This window comes from Aspergillus thermomutatus (assembly GCF_002237265.1).
Source record: "Aspergillus thermomutatus strain HMR AF 39 chromosome Unknown NODE_268, whole genome shotgun sequence".
NCBI lineage: Eukaryota > Fungi > Ascomycota > Eurotiomycetes > Eurotiales > Aspergillaceae > Aspergillus > Aspergillus thermomutatus.
This window is the reverse complement of record NW_020798318.1, coordinates 14,339-37,154: the sequence shown is the minus strand read 5'-3', so window position 1 is coordinate 37,154 and position 22,816 is coordinate 14,339. Positions and strand designations below refer to the sequence as shown.

The following is a 22,816-nucleotide window of genomic DNA, read 5'->3' as shown; positions in this document are numbered from 1 at the left end:
AAGGTAAACAAAAATTGATAAAAAAAGACTTAAAATTTCCTCAGAAATTTCCGGTATATCGTGTATTGAAAGTGTTTTAAATGGTAAAAGAAAAAATGAGCTTAAAAAAAAAATCAAAATTCAGTTAAGAAGAAAAAATGAGCAAAAGCAGTGGGGAAAAAAAAAAAAAAAAAAAAAAAAAAAAAAAAAAAGTAAGGGGAAAGTAGAAAACAAATTAAATTGGAGAAAAAAGAAAGCGAAAAAATAAAATAAAAAAAGGAAAAGGAAAAACAAAAAGAGAGGAGAAAATGTACCGTAGGAGGAGACCCAAGAGGCTAGAGAGAGCAGCCCCTTGTCATCAGTCCCCACCCAGATATCCGCACATCACCAATATTGACCCAACAACTCACTCCACATTATTTCGTCGAAGATCCGCAGTTCGCAGCCTGTAAAGCTTCTGTAATTCGCCGTAACTTTAAACAGGTCACAGTCCACTGAGTGACTCGACAATCTCGCAGGTGTAGGCTACCTACCTACCTATTGTGAGTGTCCTATCTCAAGTAAATGGTCCTCTGAAATCTGTCTGGCTATCTGTCCTTTTCAAATGGTAGGTAATAATAAATACTATTTCCGCGTCTGAGCTCATCATCCGTCCAGTCGATGATTTGACGTACCTAGTTTTCAGTAGCTTCCGCCTGAATGGGTCCTTCCATATCTCGTGTGTGCGGGCCTGCCTGTGGCGGTCTTGTAATTGTCTTAACTCTGGAGTAGGATCTAGGTAGTCTGCTAAGGCGTTAGTAGTAGGTAGTGAGTCCCGCGTAGTTAGTAACCTAGGTAGTAGTAGTACGTAGTGGTAGTAGCCCGTAGTGGGAGAAGTAATAATATTGAGGATATGGGAATAAAATGGTCGATTTATTATTTCGTTTTTACTTTATCTTCGTTAATATTATTATTATCACCATAATTCTAGAATTATAATTATAGTCATAGCTAATCTCTCCCTCTTCCGATGTTGGTTCTCAACCTACTTTCTTATCTTATTCTAGTAATTACTTAGCTTCTTCCCTCTTGACTCTCTTCTTCTCTACCAACCTTCCCTAATAACTTGATCCTGCATCTCATCCTCGCTCTTCGAACTCTTCTGCTTGAAGCAAAACTTCAAATTTCAGAAGGACTTTTTGTTCCAACTCACCCGCGTGCGCTTCTTCCTGTCGTCTCTCCCACCCCTCAGCCTCTATCCATATTTGATTCACCTGCTTCACCCCCAAAATCGCGCTTCTGCTTCCGCATCAATATTTTCCTCCGTCATTTCCCTAAGAATTGACGCATACCTAAGTTTGTCATTTGGAGAGACAAAGAAATAGGCCAACGTTTCCTATTACACGCGACGCATTCATTCATTATCCCTTGCATCTACTGCGCCGCCCGCACCTCCCGCCCGCAACTCACACCACCATTGTCAAGATCGAAAGAGACCAGCACACGAACATTTTGACAGCTGGAACTTTATTTCTAATTTTTTTTTTTTTTTTTTTCCCACGCAAATTTGTCTTTGGACAGATGTCTCTCCGAAACACAAGAACGGCTATTCTGATCTGATCTGTTCGTCGCGCGCTTCGGATGCTTGCCGTATCCTTGATTCCTCTACCAGAATCGTGAGAGGACCAATCCTATTTGACAATCGCGCCCACTTCTAATCGCATCGCATCTTCTTGTGGGCTACTTGATACCTCCCTGCGCCACTCCACTCTTCTTACATCGGAGTTTGGTCCCAAGCGTTTTCTCTGAATCGAAGTTGTTAGAGTCCAGGCTTTCCTTCTTAGGAACACCTTACGATCGTCTGACTCCAGATCTGCTTGGTTCACCCTCCCCACACAACCGCCACCAACCAAAACAACTTTGGTGAGAAAAGGTGGCACTTCTCCTCTCCTCCTGATCATATCCGTCACACTATTTTCCTGAGACAAGCAAAAAGAAATAGTGCCCAAGTCCTCCGGTTTCAGGAAGGAAACGATTGCACATCCGTCGAGGACCTTACTCGAACCTCGAATATTGCCGCAGGACCACATAACGCTCTCCACCGTCTCGTCGCCACATCAACGCGCCGAACCGAACCGCCCTGCCTATCGACCAACCTTGCGATATATAGTCGATTGAGATTTGCTGGGCGGCATTGGCCAATAGCAAGGATTTTGAGTGAATGAGGCTGGAACACTCAAGTGACATAGAGGCGTAATGGGGTCATTAGAGGCAACTCACAGACAGAGGTCCGTATTGCCTCTTTTCCGTCCCATCATGCGCTCCGAGGCGAAGTGTTCACTGGGGAGAATATACTGATTGTGAGTTTGCTTGGTATAGGGACCATCTACCAGCCATAAGTTTCTTTGGAAAAGACGGAGCTGGGTATCCCTCGAGAAATTCGACCATCTCGTCACCAACACCCCTCGTTAGCCCGACGACCATGTATCCCAGCCAACCTTCGCCTTACTCCTATCAGTCTTCTGCGGCTAGCGCACATCCACAGCCCGGATATATCTCTCCTCCGGATTCGAGGCGGGCACCCGAGGAAGAAAAGGAAAAACAGTTGCAGCCACAGAGACAATCACTCCCTTCTATTCATGAGGCATTAAGGAACGATAGCCCTCTTCCATACCCTGCTCCACCTACATCGGCCCCTCCGCCGCAAGCACATCCCGCTCCTCCTCCACATGCTCTCGTCGGTCGATCAGCAGGAGAAGGCCCGGCCGGACCCCCCAACCCGTTCTCAAATGGAGCGCCGGCAGGTCCATACATGCGCGAACCTGCCTATACGCATCAGTCTCAGCTGCAAACGGATGCGTCGCGGTCAAGCCTCGCATCGATCACCACACAGGAATCAAGGAATCCCTCGCTACAGTCGCTCAACTCGAGCAAATCACCTACCCACAGTGCCAAGACTGGCTTGACTTCAATCGCGGGCTCGCAGACAGGACCCGGGTACGAATATACCGCTCCCACTTCCGCAGGGAGTATAGCCTCGCCCAATGGATACACTTCATATTCGCAGCCGTTCACTTTTCAGTCACAGCCTCCACCGAACGCTCCGACATACCCTCCAGCCCATCATGATACTCGACCCTATGCCGGAACGCCCTGGAAACCTGGCGCGCCAGAGCCACCACGTGTCGAGGAATTAAAAAACGGGCTGGCGGGGCGTCCTGCGGTTCCGGTACAACATCAAGGCGACTCTGCCAAGCGCCACTTGGATATTTACGAAGTGGAGACTTCACTTAGCGAGGTATGTCTTTTTTATTGCAAGGAAGATATTCTCGTCATTGGCGGCTAGGTCACTAATGAAGCCTTACTTAGATTGCCGAAGTGAGTACCCGCACTTTGGACTTTTCCCGGCACTATGCTACAAGAGCACACCAGACTCAGCGGTCTGGGCCCATGTTAGGGTCTTTGCCTTCCCTGCACGAAATTGAAGACATGATCAATCTGCAACGTCGGAATCAGGACGCTTTGATGCGGATACGAACCGCTGTCTTGAACCAGGAGCATGCCTTGGCGGAGCAGATGGCTCAAAGAAAAGCTTTCAACGCCGGTGGAGTCCATGACAGTGACCACATGGCAATGTACCAAGAAGAATTCAAGGGTAGTGGCGGATTCGCCGGCCCAGATACGAAAAAGCGACGAGGTGTAGGTTCTACCCTTTACTGTGCTTATTTATTCACCCCTTTTCTTTGGCTTGGCTGCTCGCTCTATCTTTGCAGCGGGTCTTGGTATTATCCATTGTATCCCAGAGCGTCATTTCTCCACTGGAAAAAGATTATCGCCAAGCTAACCAAGCGTCGTTACAGAAAGCTGCGCCTCCTGGTCGTTGCCACAGCTGCAACCGAGCCGAAACTCCAGAATGGCGCCGTGGTCCAGACGGCGCTCGGACATTGTGCAATGCCTGTGGCCTGCACTATGCCAAATTGACGCGCAAGATGGGCGCTAGCAAGGCTGCCTCCCTGGGTTCGAATCTGAAGCCAAAAGCCGCTCTTGATTCTGCGCCTCCCGGTACCCGATAGTCACGTGACTCTTCTGTTTTCATTTTTAATTTTTATTTTCTCTCTTCCCTTGTCCTTTCTCTCATAATTTCCTTGTACTTGTGGCGTTGAAAAAGGCATTGGGATTAGAAGTGCCAGGCGTTCTGTGTCCGAAAGTTTTGTTTGGATCACAAGCTCTCGCATCTTGGTTCTTCTCTGGATGTCACGGACAGGATGTTTTGTTTTGCGGATGGATTATCCTCACTTGATCATGTGTCACCGGCATTGGGTCTCGTCCATCTCCTCCTATTGGTTTTCTGTTTGGAATTACCCTTTCTTAATACCCCTCGCACGTTGTGAGAGAGCTACCAGGATAGACTATTTTCTTCTGTACTGGGTGATTATCAACTACTAGTTGATCTAAGATGTCTTTGTTTCCCTTCGCGGGTCGTGTTATTGCACCTGATCTACTTTTGTTTCACAACGCTATACCCCAGCTTCGACCCATGTACTCATTCCTTCAGCGGTATGCCTGCTGTCTGGAAAGGCGTTGATCTATGGATGGTTCTAGTCACTAGATTCGAGAAGATGTTAATCAATGAAACACGAATTACCGAACCATGTTTCGTGTGCCATTGTCCAGAGAATACCCTATACATAGTGCATCTTCATCTGTATCATGGTTCAGAGAAATCGCGAAGCAAGATCCACTTGGCGAGATCTGGAAAATTGCCACAGTTAAGGAAAAATAAATCAAAGATTATTATGCAGGGGCAGAAAAGGAGAGTCAAGCCAATCGTCAGTTAGTACGGAGTATTCTGCAGTTACTGGACGTTGTTGATCGCCGTCACGGGATGGATGCTGTAGGCGATGAGGCGTTGCTTGGGCCCGGGGGCGAGAGAGTTCCCATTTGTCGGGTAAGGGGTTATGATCAAAGCGGCGTTGAATGTTGTCGGCGTCCTACCAAGGCAAACTCATCGAGGCGTCGAAGCATAGAACCTTGGTAGTCTAGCCTAGCAGTCCATAAGTTACTTCACAAAAGCAACAGCAGTAATCACAATTTCAAAGAATTAGTGCTTTGTTTTAAGCCCAGCGCTTGCACTACTCTGCACAGTGTGAATACAACTTTGAAAATGATTCAATAAGTCGCTCCCTGGGCTGTGGCTCATTACGGACACTTCAGGAGGTGAACTCTGAATAGATTCATCAGACTAGACTACTGAGACTAGTTGAGTTGTGTAGGTAGTTGTCTAGCGCGCATCGGACGCATGGGCCTCGAGATAGACTTTGTCATAGCGTCGCGCATGGCGTGGATAGAGTTTCATTCCAAAAATTTGGTTTGGATGGCGTCATGGCAATACGTAGCGTCGCTGGTAGGCTACAGGCATCTGGGGGTATTGCTCATCGCTCATTGCTTTCTTATTTGATGATTTGTTATTGTATATACTGTGTACTGCAAAGTTGATTATGATGATGTTTATATAGAGAGGGTTGGAATTTCAGATGACTGAAAGTGGTATAGTGTATGCCAGCCCGATTCTGACGGGGCTCTTACAGTTACCGTACTGTAAGCAATCAATCACCGAGTCCCGAACGCCCAAATCGCGCTAGAACCCACCAGAACCATTTCAATGGGTCTTATACCGTCGATTTTGATTGAACATGAGTAATGGGTACGGAGTAGTCCTGTAATTTCGATGATTACGATGGGTACTTGGATTTATGGAGTATGGCAGAGACATTTAAGTTTAAATATGAATTCTTTCAGCTGCAAACACAGGCCATGAATTCCATGCTGGACAAGTGGCCGACCGTCCCTTCCATGTCGGGTACTGCGACTAGGTATGGACTTACATAACCGAAAGTTTCAGCCATGTTTTTAAAATACGAGCGTGAAAACCCGCCTGCCTATATCAAGCCTAGTGTCTCGATCGAATGGCATCGCATCGGATCGGATCTCATGGGATCTCATCTCACCTGATCTAATCTCATCTCGAATCTTGCATTGGTCATCGGACTGCTTTTTGCGACAAGGACTTTTTATCGGCGCTACTGCGAGACTATTGAGTGTTCTCCTGACTCCAAAAGGGAAAGTGAGTGTCGCAAGCGATTTCACCGCACAATCTAGCAATTACAAATTGGCGGCCTGTTCAACGCTATGGCAATGCGGTGTAACCTAATTTCAGCTAGTGTCTTTTGGATTCAATGGGTTCGGTCATTGCTGCTTAAACGGAATACCTCTACTGGAGCCTGGGAAGGATTGGTGAGAGGGATTTGTAATCGGGGATAGATACTTGAGGACTGGTGGGGAATTCCGGGAATTCCTATGGTCTCCTGATGACCCTGGCAGTGGGTAGTGTGGCCATAGTCAGGTACCGTCCCGCTTGACCCAAGGTTACAAATCAAATCCATCGCGTTTGGTTCGAGATTTCAGATTCGGATCTCTGCGGGATCTGACGTATTGTCAGTCTGTCACTTGGCATGGAACCAGAGTATGGCCGGCTGGCTGTCGGTGTCGGTTTGCTTTGAAAATAATGCTTCAAAGGTGAGAGAATTTATCGGGGACCTGATTTATAACCACCGGTCATCACGGTTGCCACGATACCACCGGCGACCACGCGGGAACGTGAAGGAGGAAAAGCTATCACCGAGCTCCCGCCGAGCACGGACGAAGGAAGTGGCGGAAGGAATTGTCAAATATCGACATGGGAATAATAATCTTAATTCTTGATTCTTGATTCCTGACTTGCGTCATGAACCAAGGTTATCTGGGATGAAGTCGCCTAAGTAAACAGGAAAAGAGGCACTAACATCGTAACTTAAGTTTGTAACTATTGAATATCGACACCCAATATTGCGGACGACCCGGTTCCTCGGTGCCAGGGAGCGGTGTGCTCCAGCTTCAGAGTTCAGTCTATGGTACTGTGCCTTGCTCAGTCTGGTAATAATCATCATTGAAATCCCAAGTCTGTATGCCATATGAAGTTAGTAATTGGCGATTTGTGCTCTATGCCACGACTCCCACCAGGCATGCATATCCGTGGTTTACTTGGCAAGTACCCCGTGGGATATTCCATTCCTACAGTACTCTGCACTATTCTGGTAATGGTAATGCACTGATGCATCAACGCATGGAGCTATGGCTACAGTAAAGCAGATACAAGAAACGACCATATCTTTCTAGAAGATATCACGGTGGCTGGGACAGGGTCTCCTCAAATTCCAGCTTAAACTCTGTCTGCCGCGTTTAGCTCGTTAGTAGGGACATTCGAGAGTCAAACCCCAATCTCTATTTCTGTGTTGTTATCCTGATTGGGGAAGAGTCTTGAAAGTCTTGGATAGTCTGGTTGTTAAGGGATCGGGTATTGAACGTGGTGACTAGTTTGGGTCTGACTCTAGATTGATTCCAAGGGGTAAGGGGCTATGTAGGGATACTACCTTAGCCGGCATATGTAAAGTACCTTCCTTCTTGAATTATGTGGCTGTGTGCATGGGTTCAATCTATATGGAGTATAGAGCCCGTACGTCGGTCAATTAAAATCATAGTCGTGCCTCATGCAATCATCTCCTCCCTTTGAATCAAAAGTGTTGGTCTCCATCCATGCAGACAAGGCTGCAATATTGAATTCAGTCATAGCTTGGTTGCCTTTGTCTTGGACTCTTGGCCTTGAATGGTCAAGTATGAAGAGATTGACCCACCACATATGTGTGTCGTTTTCTGATTGCTCGGTGGTGACAGCCGAAGATCAATGGGTCCCGAACGGGTAGTCAGATGGAATCTGAAGAACCACCTTGCTACTGGCTACTGTACCAGTCAAGGCACATTCCGAGGTACTTTCTGAGGCCTAGATCTCGAACCCATACTTCTAATATTTGGATCGAGAGAATAGGGTGTAGCTTCTGGTGAAGTTACCTCATGGGGACTACCTAGGTACCAGCTCGCTCAACTCAGATTACTTACTCCGTGTACCATGACCATCATCCTATCAGATGGTTACCCAACTTGCTGATCCGAATAGGAGCAGCCTGAAAAGGAAGCTCCAGATGGCACCCAAGCAAGGTATGTTCGGAGTACGCGATGGATCTATGTCTTGCTTCGATCTCTATCCACCCTACGTTGGGATCGAGTGACTCGAACACTTTCTTTGTCTTGATCCGGGAAAGTGTCTTGATCCACGGGCAATAATATGCGCCGGTAAATCAGCAGATAGGCCAGAGATAGTTAACTGCTCATGTTACACAGCAGCACGATGGCTTGGTTAGCACCAACGAGTCACCATTAAGTATGAACTTACAACGCAGATCAGCATCCCCAACGACAACGATTTTCATCGCTTACATCCGAATTCCTAATCATATAGTCATACAGGAAGCAAGGTAAGATGGCCTAAGCAACATCATCTGGGTGGTCAATACGCTGTTTCCTGCTGCACATCTGGATCTGGAGATGTGTAGCACAGTATGCGGATCTACGGGGAGGGAGGCAGATCTCAGGCAAATCCTTACGGATACTGTACGTCAGCGTGTAAACCGCCCATATAGCTGCGGATGTCGCAGTGCATACCTGCTTGCCTGTAGCGCATAAGAAGACGGCCTAATTGCTGAATGTCCATGGGCCACACCTGCCTGCAAGCACGGCGGCATATCTCACAAGCTTGGCCCAAATAGGGAAATGCAATGGATGAGAACACTGTTGAGGCTCCGAGCCTCTCATAATAACATCCAGAAAAAAATGGTGGATCATAGCACGCACGATGTCCTGCCCAACTGAGCTAAGCCAGACGAACCACAGGCAGTACCTGATACTCTCCGTCCAGAAACGGACAGGCTCGATGAGGCTTGTATTTGCAGTATCGTCTGCATGTATTTCAAATTCTTCCAGGGCGTGCGGCTGGTTGGACGGTCGAAGGCCCACGGCTCGACGGCCAATCTGCAGATGGACGATCCGGACCATGCAAGGCTACAGCTTAGCGGCATTTTGATCGATTTCCTATTGTCGTAACTCGTATGGATGGATGCTTGGCGGTATCACATCGCAGATCTACCTTTTCAGTACGGGATAATGCAAGGCTGGTATCTTCCATGAAACTTAGAACATGCAACAAGCGATCAGAAGAAGCGGGAAGGATCAAAGGATCGATCTGAGAATGCTCAGATCGTTCCAATTCTTACCTATCTGTCCGAGTATTAAATACTACCATAGTCAATTGTCGATAGTCGATAGACTAGATACTAACCTCCCGCTACTGATTCCATAGCCTTCTGTTCAACTATTAGAGGCATGTGTTCAGTAATATCTAGGTATAAACTATCCTTAGTCTTATATTAGTACTCTCCTGTGTAAGCAACCTGTCTCTATATGTATAAGTACTCATCTCCTTCATCTCATATCTAAATGATGAATCAATAGTTAGCTGGAAAGGAGGTTTTCAGGATCTAAACTCGAAAAGGAAATTACGCGAATTTATCCTGCTTATTAAGCGATCATCCAGCAATTAGTTACCTTATTCAGCATTCCCCACCGTTGTTCCCCTGATGATACCTGATGGCTCGTCTATGGTCCATGGTTGGCCGGAAGTATTACCCGGCACCGCTAGCATCAAGACATGCATACTATCTAGATGGCCATGCAGAAAGAATCCCCAGCGGCTGGCAGCCTCGCGGGAATTCTCAAGGAAGAGAGAATGTGCTTAGCTTGAAGATCTAGCTTTACATGAGAAAAACTTTATTCTCGGAGATCGATATGCTGTAGTGTGTGGTGCTGCAGTGCTGTGGTGCAAAACATACCTCCGGAGTCAGAATATCAGCTTGTACCTTGTCTTCCATCCAAGGCAAGGTGGTAATAATGGTAATGGTTGTGTACTTGTAAAGTAGTTGTATTTCCTGGAATGTGTAAGTTTCATACCCTGTACTCCGTTTAGTATCTCCTAACTCATCCTCTTAAGGGCATTAGGATTATGCCCATACCAATTCTAAATATAAGGCTTTCATGCAAGGGATACATGACAGCTGTCATTTCTCATGAGCATCGTTGTCTATGTTATATTTTCTGGATAGATCCAAGTATCTATTGTGTTAAATGTGCATTAGAATCAAAACTTCAACAATTGTACTCCGTATGTTACTACCAAGGATTTGGATAGAGAAGTCATTGGGCTAGTTCTTAGATATTTGATGTTACGTGGTGGAGCAGTATGCCCTTGCATACCGCTATAAAGCATACAGGTTGGATTTTGCGTTCTTCGGTGCGGAGATGTGTTGTCGAGTTGTTCTGTAGCTGCAGGCGCAGGACTGGACATTGTATCTGGTGAGATGCACAGTAAGCGTCGTCCATGGCACGGAGAGATTGGTGATAATTGACCACCTAATATGATATGGTGATGTCGATCTCCGTTGGCCAAAGCTGGATATGTTTACAGAGGGCAGGAGGTAAAGTTTTCATGAAAAAGTTCTTGGTGTTGATATCATTATCATCACAGGATACATCCTCTTCGCAAGAGTAGCAGTACTCAGAACTATCAGGGCACTGTATCTCTGCTACGGCCAGGTAGATGCTCAGTGAGCCCCAAGGATACCACAATCGCTGGCTAATCATCGCCAATATTCGTCAGCCTTGGAATTGATATAGTCAATCCCCTTCTTCCGCCAAGTGTCGCGCTCCATATGACTCGTAACATTGGCGTCGAAGAGCATGTCGACTGGCTGGTTTCTGCCGTACGGATACCAGTGGACGGACGAGTTCTGGATGCCCGAGTTTGGATCCAAATCGTGGATGAACGAAGCCCACATACTCGTCATCAGCTTGCTGAGCTGCTTGTACGACTCTGGAGTGCCCGCAAACGGTTTACCATAGTGATAGCCAAGTCCCTCGATGTTGTTAAAGACAAACGCCACCTCTTCAAAGTGGGTGGCTCCCATGAGTAGAGGAACGTCCGCGGCGTGGACATTGAATCGGTAGCAGTACGCTGGCGTCGATGTCTCTGTCCACGCTTCACATTGTCGGCGGCGGTTGGCGTGCATCGTCACATCCCCTGCGTAGGCAGATGTACGTCGCCATTCGTAGCCCTTGGATGGCACCCGTTCGGATCCGAGATACTCAGGGATACCTTGGGACGGATCGTCAGGATAGAGCTGCAGGATTCGTTTTGCTACTGAATGTGGGAGCTTGAAGGACCCGCCATGTTTGGCGCCTATCTTGATGATCAGCAGGTTTACAGCGATAAAGACGAAAAGAGCTCCAACAAACCCGTGAGGTACTCGTAGAATTGCCCCGTGGTATTGATCCCAGTGGGACCGAATGCTGTCCCCTCGTCTGTGTTGGTACCAGAAATGATGGGGACTTTGACATATTTGTGTTTCTTCAAGAGGACACTGCCGCGATCCGGGATGAAATCCCCATCAACCACGGGCGAAAAGTTATAGTCAGATGAGCTGTCAGTACCGTTGAGAGCGGCATTCAACACCTCGAAGGACACTTCACGCAGACATTGCAGCGTATCTTCAGCGTCTGAGCATTGGACTTTCGATACAAGACTGTCGTAAAGGCCTTGATACCCTGTATAATTGGCCGGACCGGCGGATATTGAGCCACCGGATTCCATAATAGCTCCGCGGAAGAGACCATCATCTCTACCCTCGTATGCTGTGAGATGATAGCCGACGGACATTCCTCCCGCGGACTCTCCCCAGATGGTGACTTTGGCCGGGTCGCCTCCAAACGCGGCAATATTCTCTTGGATCCATCGAAGCGCCAACCTTTGATCTCTGAGCCCGAGATTAGTGTTCCCACTGTCAATGACCTCCTGAGAACTCAAGAAGCCCCACGCAGAAAGACGGTAGTTGAGCGAAACGGCGATGAAGGGTTTGCCTTAATTTGTAAGCATTGATAGATTGCCTACTTTATGCTTGAGCAGATGGCTTACCGATCTCGTACGAGTTTGCGACGATAGCAGACATGTTATAGCGCTGGTCAGAACCTGAACCCATATAGAATCCGCCCCCATGGATCCAGACACCCACAGGCAGCTTCGAGTTCTCATCGACCGAGGAACTACGAATGACGTTCAGGGTGAGACAAGCTTCAGACATCGGATACCAGATGGAGTCCGACTACTTTCAATTAGCTTGCCCAACTTCTCCGACAAAGAGAAAGGAGTTAACTTACGCCGTATCCAACACAGATATCCGAGTACTCCTTTGCATCGCGCTCCCCCTCCCAGCTCTCATTCAAAGATTGGGGAACTTTAAATCGCAAAGTTCCCACAGGCTGCTGAGCATACGGCATGCCTAAGAAGAAATCTTGCTGGTTATTTGCATCTCTCACCCCAACGTAGGTACCATTTCGGACTTGGACCTTGGGATTTGAGACGCTGCTCGGTGCAGCACTCCCCACAGCCCAGAGAGCAAAGAAAGAAGCAGCCACAAGTTTCATTCTGAACGCTCAAAACTGGCTGTTTGGGACTTGTACCATTTACCCGCGGCAAGATTCCGTTTCATCGTCTTATATAGGGCCGGTACGGGATGTGGAGGCGCAAAAAGAAGCCCGAATGACGCTACCACTTCTTGCAATGCTGGATTTCGGAGGTTGTTAGGCTTCATAGCCTGCTCTCGATTCTACCAGTAGGCTCTCATGCATGCTGTGCATGACAACGGGTGATGGAATTCGCGGGGTCTGAAGAGTGTGGGGATCCCACAAAATCCACCACGGCCCTTCATGTCTTGCCTAGAGGAGCAAAGATCTTCATCTCCATTGCGGAGAATATGGATTCGCGGGGCTAAATTGAGCTTAGAAAACGAGGAGTAAGCCATGATGCTCAGGCTATTGCACGCGGCCCGGAAATGCGCCGAAGATTAACCGTGGCTCAGATGGCAAGAGGCATGAGAAATGGAGATTTGAGACATTGCAAGCCGATAGCAATTGCCGGACAAGAATCTCCGTTGATGCTCGAGCTTTGTTCCAAGTTTATTGGATAGTTACGAGTCAGGGAGCCTTGGAATGTTGTCACCAGGCGGAGTCCTCGGCCCCAGGACCGTTAGAAGTTAGGACATGAAGTGACATGAAGATCACTGGAATAACAGATGGTCCCAGGTGACGGTCATCTCGTTGATGACGGCGGTGTTTACACGGATGATTGAGAGTAATGTAGATGGATGTAAGACAGCAAGAGTCCTCAAGGAAGCAACAAGCAAGAAATGGTTGGCTGCGCGATCCACACGTGCACCATGACCACAGACCACAAGAACCGGGGTAGGGGAAAGACATGCTAACGACTCGACTCTAGCTCTTCGTCCAGCTCAAGACACTTCTCTTGCTGGCAGTGGAAACCTCGATTGGTACTTCTAGGAGCTCTAAAGCGAGTTTCATATGGATGCAATCACTCAACTTCTGCATTGTTTTGCAAGGAGTCAATCTTGCTCGGCAGGTTACACATTTCAATATATCAAGTTCTAAACCTGGTCATTTAGGACGGAAAATAACCGATGTAAGGTCTATATGACAACGAACGCTGGCTGGTAGGGTCATTCAGTCTGAGCATAACTTCCTCCTGGAGGTTGTCGGGAAATGCTACGCAATCATCCTGCTCGTGTTGCCTCCGGGTCTTGACAATGTTACACAGTCAGAGGCAATCTTTCAAGCCGCATTCAATCTTCATGTGTCTCTGCCGTTCGCCGGTTAAACGGTCATACTTGTCATACGGTAAAAACTAGATGCAGCTTGCATTGTAACGGTGACACTTCCAACCCGTTCTGTAGACGTCTTTCCAAAGCAGTTGTTGATGGGATCTGTCAGCGTCATGTCCCCTGAATCGTCGACGGATGCTCTAGCATGCGATAATTCTTCTCGAAGAGACAGCCCTCGATCGAACATGTGCCCACTGCTCCCTCAAGCATAAACAGCAGGATCAGAAACACCATCTGCCTCTGCAATTCCAAGAGATAGACCCTCTCAACGGAAACCTGCATGTGAAATTGGTGATATGGAACAGTCGGGTGATGTCGACCTTAAATCAAATGAAGGTCTTGCCCCGGAACCGAATGCCAAAGTTGGGAGCACAGGCTTTCTGCCATTCACTGGTCGAGAAGCGCACAACGCAAGCGAAAAGAGCTCTTTTCACTTCTACACCCACACCTCCAATCAAGACCACAAGTCCAAAATGTGCTGGACACTACCAAACCAATCTCGGCGACAATCGGATCTTTCACCCTCAACCATCTGCAATCAAACAGACGAGGTCGACGCCATTATTGCTGTGATAACGGGCTTCCTTTCTGCCTTGGAAACAAAGTCTCGCGATGACTTCGACAAGTACTGCGTTAAGGCAGGAGGAATGGCGCTCTGGCCGCCGCCACCCACCGTGCCACGATTTTGCACAATCGGCGCCTTTGTCGAGCATATTTCGAAGCTCAAGGACGATATCGACGAGCGCATCTGGGACCCTGAAGTGAAGGTGCACGAGTCGGCGAATCTAGCGGCTGTGTGGGCCCCGTTCAGGGCGAAGATCAATGGGGTTGTGGACCATGTGGGTGTCGAACTATTCATCCTCCATAAGATCAATGGGGAATGGAAGGTGACTGGTCTGGCTGATTCGTGTCGACGACCAACGGAGGATGAGAAAATTTCACTGGCCTGAGATCAGTCTGGCTCCACACATGATCGGTTTCAACGAACGAAATTCTTGGATGCCTGTAAGCAATTCGGCTTAAAGACTAGAAATACAAGAGGAAGAACTGGAAAGGGTCTGGATAACAAATGACGCTCTGCATAGGTCATGTAATGGGACACCGACTAACGCAAGAGAATGCTATCTATAGCTGAATGATGTTATCCACCAATGCCAGGTCTGTGAAACAGATCTCATCACCAAATTAAAGCAAATGTTCTCAATCTCTTTGCGCCCTGAGTAACTGCCACCCGACACTTCCATCCCTGCCTTCTTTTACGGCCATCTCGTCAACAGCTTTCACAAGGTCGTAGCAGATCTCTTGAGAGACCACGCTATCCTGCTCATAGGCAGGATGGGAGCTAACGAACTCACGAATCCACCGGGCCCCTGTCCATAGAGTGCCGTTTGCTCGTTTCCTGATGAGGTCAAGGTAGGTAGCTAAGGAACACCGAGTCTCCACGTCCACATTGACGCTGTTCAGATACGATTCAACGAGTGGAATGAGCCCCGGAAATGATCCATCAGCAGAGCCATTGACTATGTCATCAATGGTCATAAGATCGTACTCCAAATCCACTGGGCCAAGTGGAGGCGACGGAGGTGGTGTATTGAAGGCGGAAGAAGTGGCAGATGAGGCCTCGCTGGCGCTGGTCGAACGCTGACTCTGCCTGGGGACACGGCGGGAGAAAGGATCTTTGCGGAAATAAAACTTCCGGTCCAGTACCGCATTTCGTGCATGAGCCGTCTCCATGTTCTCGGTGGTTCGCTGAATCGGTATGTAGAAGTTGAGGTCGAAGCTGAGAATGGCACGAGTGATGAGAACAATAAAGATACTGAAAGCCGCATTCTCAAAGTCCGTCATCTGGATTTCCATAGAGCGGAATTCGACACGCCAGCCAATGTCAGCCTTGTCAGGTGGTGGCGGCTTGAAGCGCATGTGCTGCCAATTAGTCGACTGCAAGTTCTCAAAGTGGTCGGCCTTGTTCAAATCCAGCTCGTCCAGATCCTCTGAGAAGATGACCAAGGGGTCACGGATGAAAAGGTGGGCGAAATGCGTCGCCAACAAATCATCCATGCCGCCCTCAATAAGTCGTTTCTTGATGTCTTCATCCACAATCAGTTCGGGATCCAGGTACTCCTTGCGCAGCCTGGGGTCCTGGGAGATGTAGGTGGAGTTGGACGCGTATCGAGACTTGGGGATCCTCCATCTATCATTCTTCAGGGGCTGGTATCTTTGTTAGTTCCATTACATCTACGTCGTAAGACGGGGGTATGGAAGAGTTCTTACAAGTTCGCCAAGCTCTTCCCGCGTCCTATCGTCAACAGCATTCCCGATTTGATTCCACCGAACGTCAGTATCGACAAGGAATCCTTTGTATATGGGTGTCGCAGCCGTAAGTGCCAGTAAAATGGGTCCCAGCGGGCTAAGCTGATCATACAGTTTTCTTCCTTCCGTTATGTTTTTTGCTTGAAATGTGATCTGAAGACAGCAACTGCCCATTCCGAACGCCATCGCATCCATATAGACATGGCCATCCTTTGCTGCTCCATTTCGAACATCATCATCCTCAGGCCAATTGTGAAGATCATAGTTAACGGTGGGGTCCTTGAAAGGCACTGGGGTGTTCTTGTCCACGAATACTGGCACGTTCAACTCGACCTTCCGGCCCCTTCTCGATCTGATATTTGCTGCCAGTGTTGGGAATCTGATATGCGGATTAGCAATCTCGTCGGGGACAAACTGCGAGCGCAGTGCTGGGCCAGATGGAGGATAGTAAGGCTGAATGTAATCATCCTTTGTTCCTAGACGAGGAAACGTCGTAAGCGTGATGGGGTACTCATTTGGCGCCATGTGGGACTTTGCAATCTCCCGCCTGAACCGTACAGTTAGTGACCGTAAATGCATCTTGATGGCAATAGAAAACGCACCTCCATTTCATATTCGCTTCCACCTTCAAAAGATCCTTGAAGTCGATACCCCACGGCCTACCCGGAGTAGCCTCCAGCATAAAGCGGCCGAACTCGGGATGGAAATGAGGAGGATCTTCACCCTCACTAAGTCGCCGGGTATTAGACAGATCCGGTAATAAGAAACATGACCGAAATAGCTTACTGTTCTTTACCAAGTCCCGGAATAGGGCGCTTCGACTTCCACAATGCCTCGTCTCGGGCCAAGGACTTGAGAATCTCAGCCTGAGCCAGAGACAATCGCGCCCTTTTAGCCTCGTCGTCGACAGCTACCACAAGGTACTCAACCTGATCCCGTGTGAGTCATTTGGCCAAAAAGAGCAGCTCAACTCGATAGAAGAGAAATCTACCTCGTCACCCCAGAGAAGAGCATCACGCTCTTTCCCTTTGGCTCTATTCCAGATAGCCAGTAATTGCTACCTGTTGTGTCAGTAAGGGGCCCAGATCCCATGTCGCACGGACAGAGAACATTGACTTCAAGGGACTGACCTCAATTCCCCATTTCCGCACTTGATCGGAACGTTTCTTGGCTTCCGGCCACTCCAGTGCCGTTCCAAGTGCTCTGAAGGTAACATTAGCATCAGATTCCGCGCATCGTCACTTCACTCTTGGCATACAGTAAACCCATTGTATCACGAAAGCCCAATCAGCCACAGGGGTCAAGCTGAGGACAAATCCGAGACCCCGCACAGAGGAGGCGGAAATCCCTGGCAGTCTAGACCTTGAATGAACGCGGGCCCAGAGAGCAAGATGCAATCAATGTCCCTGGCAAGTGGTGCAAAGTGCATACAAAGTAACAGGAGGAGAAGAGGTGAGATTATCTGATCATCACAGAAGTAATGGTTCGACTTTATCTGCTTTTTCGCCCCGATGCTTCGGTGGCCGGAATCATTTGCCTATTGGCGTAAACCGCTGGCATACTAGTGGGGGGGCATTTTTCGTTCCCGCGGGGCAGCAAAAATTGGAAATAGTCATCAAAACCATATATTTTGCTGATAAACGCGGCGGAAACTGCACGAAGAGGATTTATAAGCAACCTGGAAATTATTCCAAGCGCGGAGAACATCGGATCATGTGATTACGTCTATGGCACGTAATAATAGGGCAGCAGTACAAGTAGCTTGCTTTTCTCTTTTATTCGAAACAGACAACAAAGACATGTCATAAGACACTTTAGTAGCTACTATTGATTTTAAATGAGGTGTTGGAAACATCCGAACTCCGCGATAATGCCGGTGCGATTTAGGGTAGCGTGCCTTGGATGATAGGTTGTTTGTATGACGCCTTGCTCTAATACAGACTTCGGAATTGACTTCCAGTCACAGCTGAAAATGGGTTTCTTCTTACTTAACGCTACTTAGGAAGGGCTGTTTACTGGGATGATGAGGCAGTCCCTTCTGAATGGTATGACATATCGAAGATTGCGCCGAGACCAGTGCATCCATGAGCCGCTCGGAATGTCCACTTTTGGAACTTAACTCATAGCGTAAATGGGAGCAAAGACAGGAAGCAGCGACGGAACTGTATACGAGAGCACCATGAGCTAGTTCTGTCGAAAAGCAGATTGGCTAACAAATACCAAGAGGCGACAGCCATCCGCAATCACCGGCCACCTTTGGAGCGGACAAAAGCTCATACACATGACCAACTCAGCATCGTGTAAAGATATGTAGTTCCTGCGAAAGGAGCCTCAACGGATAAACAGGCCTTGGGTGCTCATTGGCATAGACTCGGCAACTTCATTGCGAAGAAAGATCCCAACGCCAGTCAGTGCATGGACAAATAACCTCAGAATCTTTATTATGTACATAGTCCGTTCCTCCGTTCGTTTCGAGTGCACAGTTGGTCTCTCACAAATCAATTGCTCCGAGCACCGTTCTTCGCGGCTCGCAGTTCATCCATCTTGGCGACGCGCTTCTTGAATTCCTCGTATTGGCACTTCTCGTAGCTGTGTCTCTCATCCTGTAGCAGAGGTTCACAGAGTTAGTTGCTGGAGGAAACCCCGATATCTTGTACTGGGATGCAAGCACAGTTGTAATACCTCGCATTTCCAGGGAAGGTAGTACTCCTGCTGTCGGCACCGGTTCAATGGGATCAGGAGGTGTGCACAGGAGTCTCGGTACGGAAGGGGAAGACGAGCATCGGACATTTCTTGACGGGAAGCGACTATCTCAATGGGTTAGCAGCCATTTCAGATATTAATCCTTCGGCGTCCGATTTCTAGATTCGAATGCCAATGGCACCGAAACATACCAGTGCTATCCCCAAGCCCAACGGCGCTCTTCACTGACTCGGCGACAGTCATCTTGATGGAGAAAAACAATGCAGGGAAGAGTGTGGTTGAAGGATAAGCGACCGAGCAGCGATATTTGCAGCTCTCCTGCTGGCATGCTGTTCCTTCGTTCCGCGATGCCGTCAGGTGACACCACGTGACAATGGCTCTGCAATAGGACTAGCGCCTCCCAAGACCACTTTACGCGGTTCTTTCCTCCCAGGCGCGTCTTCACTAGCCAGCCTGCAAAGCATCGCGTTTCTAGGATGTCACTGAGTCTTCAACGAGCCACTGGCGGCTAATACTTCATCTTTTCGTCTTTAAAGCTGCCGTTTTATAATTGATTGGGCTCCTATATTGTCTCATACTCTTAAATGCCCGAAAAAGGGTGAATCTAGGCTTCGCGATTGGCCATCAGAAGCCGTGCAGCCGCGTCAAATCATCTGCTGTTAACAGCTCGGGAACATACTGATTGCATCGAACTTTGCGGAGACGGGCATTATGGCGGCGGTGGATTTCTCAAAAATCTATTCTGCTACATACAGCAGCGTGAGTTATTTCCCTCTATTTTTCCGAACAACCTCGATTCTGCTCCCCTCCCTCTTTCCATCCAACTTACCCCTTCCGCCGCCGCGAAGGCAGTCTGATACGGTTCAATAGGTTCCAGTCTACGAGTTCAAGATCGATGGTGAAAGTGTTATGCGCCGACGAGGCGATAATTGGATCAATGCCACACATATTCTCAAAGTAGCTGGCTTTGACAAACCGGCGAGAACCCGGATCCTCGAGCGTGAAGTCCAAAAAGGGATTCATGAGAAGGTTCAGGGTGGTTACGGCAAATACCAGGGTATGATATCCTACATGGTCAAGTGATAGGCGTTTGTCATTTCGGCTAAAATTGTGGATAGGAACATGGATCCCACTGCCCGAGGGTCGTTTACTCGCCGAGCGCAATAACATCATTGACAAGCTAAGGCCGATTTTCGACTATGTAGCAGGAGATCGCACTCCTCCGCCGGCACCAAAACATACTTCCGCCGCGTCATCGAAACCAAGGGCCTCCAAAAAGAAAGCTGTGAAAGAGGAGGTATTCAATGCTGCCAAACCCATTCGCAACATGGGACCACCGAGCTTCCCGCACGAACAATTTGAAATCAACCCCGGGTTTGACGATAACGAATCGATTGAGCAGGCGACACTCGAGTCATCGTCCATGGTGGCAGATGAAGAGATGATGCCTATGTCGCAACATGGTTCTTATTCTCGAAAGCGTAAGCGCGACATGAACGAAGTCACTGCCATGTCGATTAGTGAGCAGGAACACATACTCTATGGTGACCAGCTATTAGATTACTTTATGACAGTAGGGGACGCCCCGGAAGCAACACGGATTCCGCCTCCTCAACCTCCAGCCAATTTCCAAGTGGATCGTCCAATTGATGATTCAGGCAATACCGCTCTTCATTGGGCCTGTGCAATGGGTGATTTGGAAATTGTGAAAGATCTATTGCGAAGGGGTGCAGATATCAAGGCACTATCCGTCCATGAAGAAACGCCTCTAGTACGCGCTGTTTTATTTACGAACAATTATGAGAAGAGGACATTCCCGGCACTTCTGGACCTACTCCTTGACACTGTCTCGTTCAGGGACTGGTTCGGCGCCACCATTTTCCATCACATATCGGAAACTACCAGAAGTAAAGGAAAATGGAAGAGCTCTCGATATTACTGTGAAGTCCTGTTGGAGAAGTTGCACAATACCTGCTCGCGAGACGAAATTGACCTGCTGCTCTCCTGCCAAGACTCCAATGGGGATACAGCCGCTCTAGTTGCAGCTCGAAATGGCGCATTTCGCTTGGTCAATCTGCTTCTGGGGAACTGCCCGCGAGCTGGAGATCTGGTCAATAAGAAAGGCGAAACGGCCGCAAGCATTACTCAGAGAGCACATCCCCCGGAGCGGGATATTCCTCCCCCGCCATCTTCAATAACAGTGGGGAACGATCACACAGAAGGTGATCTCACTGTCCTGGAAAACTCGGACCGAACTGTTGCTCTTCCGCTCGAAGCTTCCCCTGCCATCTCAGCCTTACTTTCCAAGATGAGTGTCATCATGGCAGAAACTAATAAGAAGCTCGCGGCGTGTTACGGGCGTATAAAGTCTAATGAACCAGACTCAGACGACGTCGCGAATCCCGAAGCTTTGTACGAGCAGTTGGAACTCGATCGGCAGAAGATTCAGAGGCAGACTGCCGCCTTGGAAGCCAAAGAGACCGAAGGAGAGCCGATTGAGGCACAGCTTGAACGATACGAGCGACTCAGAAGCACTTACGAATCTCTTCTGGAACAAATTCAACAAGTTCGCCTGAAAGAGCGACTAACATCAATGCCTTCGCCGGCGAAAGAAAACATGATGCCCTCCTCGACCGAACAGAACCAATTATTAATCACTTATCAGCTCGCGCGACAGCTATGCTCGGTACAGAAAACGCGCCGCGCAGCTGTCAGGGATTTGGCCCAGCAGACGGCCGATGCCGGGGTAAGCACCAAATTCGATGTGCATCGGAGGCTCGTCGCTCTTGCAACAGGCCTAAAGGAGGAAGAATTAGATCCCATGGCTACGGAGTTGGCGGAGACGTTGGAGTTTGACCGAATGAATGGAAGGGGACCGGGCGGCGAATCACCTGAACCAGTGCAAAAGCGATTCCCGTCTCAAAAGGAGCCATCGTCGCTCCCCTTCTCTGGACCAACAGTCTCTGTGGACGCCTGAACGGGGTGTGACTTTGGCCGAGAAGCATGTCGATATTCATCACCTCAACAGTGTAGGGTTGTCAGAGCCACATACGACGCCCTCTTGATTACTCTCACTCCGAAGCAGGGGACCTTCTACCGCTTCATACCTGTTTCTTCTCTGCTTGTCCTTCATTATCTCATGACTTCCGATGCTCATTGCACTCCCGGCTGACAGAATGATGCAATGTCTGGCCAGCAGATACCCAAGCTCAATTTCGCATGTCTTTGATGAATCTCGTGTTTCCAACTACTGAGTCGATTCTTGAGAACTTATCTTGGTTCGAGTATTGCATGTGATCTTTCATCCGTGGTAACCCCGGGACAGTACTAACGGCCTGGCACTGGTCTACAGTGAATGAAGAGATTGTACATAGTAACAGACCAAATTATGCTGAACAGCAACGGATGTTCTTCGAGGATAGGATTTCAAACATAAGATAGAAGTTGTAATAGACTGTCTCAGGGTGACATCATGATCGGTCTCAACTGGCGATCATTGCTTGCAAGGGAGAAAAGTATAGAGCCTCCACCTGTAGCAGTTTTAAGCATCTTGCTGTTAATGCCAGAGTCAAATCGTTAAAGGGGGCAAGAACAGCTAAGAATACCATGTACAGCTCTTCCATTAAGTCATGCCATCATGAGAATCCTATCTAGTTCTGTGCTTACTCTTCAACACCCCGTCTCAGGACGTGCTGAACCCGCAGAAATAATGGATAGTAGCTCAAGTAATACGATACCCATCTCCGGACCCCAATCCAACCCAAGTATCCAGCTGAGAGTCACAACGTAGGTACCTAGCTTAGACTCATTAAGGGTGAACAGCCTACAAACGCCAATCCTGCAGTCCTATTGGCTCAAGAGCATCATATGCAGGCAGCACATCGCACATCTTTCAAGCAGTACAGCACCGCCTGACAGGCCAGTCAGAAGAAGCGCACGGCGGTTCCTGGACGAATCCTGCAGCAGATGAGTTGGCTGGCGGCGAGCAAGGCCACGTTGAAGACGCTAGACTGGGATCATCCAGATAGAGCGCGAAGACCTCGACCAATCATGGTTGTTGTTTGGTAGGGGGGGAAATTACTACCTTACCTAGGTAGTACTCCATACCTACCGGTGTTGTCTTGTGTTACTGA

General features: G+C 48.4%; 6 protein-coding genes across 6 annotated transcripts; 3 read left to right on the top strand and 3 right to left on the bottom strand.

Moving 5' to 3' along the window:
- Nucleotides 1-2,440: 2,440 nt before the first annotated feature.
- nsdD (GATA-type sexual development transcription factor NsdD) lies at nt 2,441-4,031 on the top strand (the record flags this gene model as incomplete). The annotated part of the gene is made up of 3 exons (XM_026758002.1): nt 2,441-3,256; nt 3,328-3,657; nt 3,732-4,031. The coding sequence occupies 3 exons, from the start codon at nt 2,441-2,443 to the stop codon at nt 4,029-4,031; spliced, it is 1,446 nt and encodes a 481-aa protein (XP_026610909.1).
- Nucleotides 4,032-10,580: 6,549 nt separating this feature from the next.
- CDV56_103537 (carboxylesterase/lipase family protein) lies at nt 10,581-12,420 on the bottom strand (the record flags this gene model as incomplete). The annotated part of the gene is made up of 4 exons (XM_026757156.1): nt 10,581-11,179; nt 11,236-11,856; nt 11,912-12,098; nt 12,154-12,420. 4 exons carry the CDS (start codon nt 12,418-12,420, stop codon nt 10,581-10,583), a joined length of 1,674 nt encoding a protein of 557 aa, XP_026610908.1.
- A 1,723-nt stretch (nt 12,421-14,143) lies between these two features.
- On the top strand, nt 14,144-14,620 carry CDV56_103305 (uncharacterized protein; the record flags this gene model as incomplete). Its single annotated transcript, XM_026756924.1, has 1 exon — nt 14,144-14,620. The coding sequence occupies one exon, from the start codon at nt 14,144-14,146 to the stop codon at nt 14,618-14,620; it is 477 nt and encodes a 158-aa protein (XP_026610907.1).
- Nucleotides 14,621-14,870: 250 nt separating this feature from the next.
- GCS1 (glutamate--cysteine ligase) lies at nt 14,871-17,249 on the bottom strand (the record flags this gene model as incomplete). Its single annotated transcript, XM_026756624.1, has 7 exons — nt 14,871-15,878; nt 15,942-16,527; nt 16,583-16,708; nt 16,767-16,909; nt 16,972-17,037; nt 17,111-17,183; nt 17,239-17,249. The coding sequence occupies 7 exons, from the start codon at nt 17,247-17,249 to the stop codon at nt 14,871-14,873; spliced, it is 2,013 nt and encodes a 670-aa protein (XP_026610906.1).
- Nucleotides 17,250-18,478: 1,229 nt separating this feature from the next.
- Nucleotides 18,479-18,926, bottom strand: CDV56_102801 (NADH dehydrogenase [ubiquinone] 1 beta subcomplex subunit 7; the record flags this gene model as incomplete). Its single annotated transcript, XM_026756420.1, has 3 exons — nt 18,479-18,583; nt 18,663-18,787; nt 18,875-18,926. The coding sequence occupies 3 exons, from the start codon at nt 18,924-18,926 to the stop codon at nt 18,479-18,481; spliced, it is 282 nt and encodes a 93-aa protein (XP_026610905.1).
- A 468-nt stretch (nt 18,927-19,394) lies between these two features.
- CDV56_102452 (putative APSES transcription factor) lies at nt 19,395-21,660 on the top strand (the record flags this gene model as incomplete). The annotated part of the gene is made up of 3 exons (XM_026756071.1): nt 19,395-19,442; nt 19,554-19,740; nt 19,802-21,660. The coding sequence occupies 3 exons, from the start codon at nt 19,395-19,397 to the stop codon at nt 21,658-21,660; spliced, it is 2,094 nt and encodes a 697-aa protein (XP_026610904.1).
- Nucleotides 21,661-22,816: the final 1,156 nt, after the last annotated feature.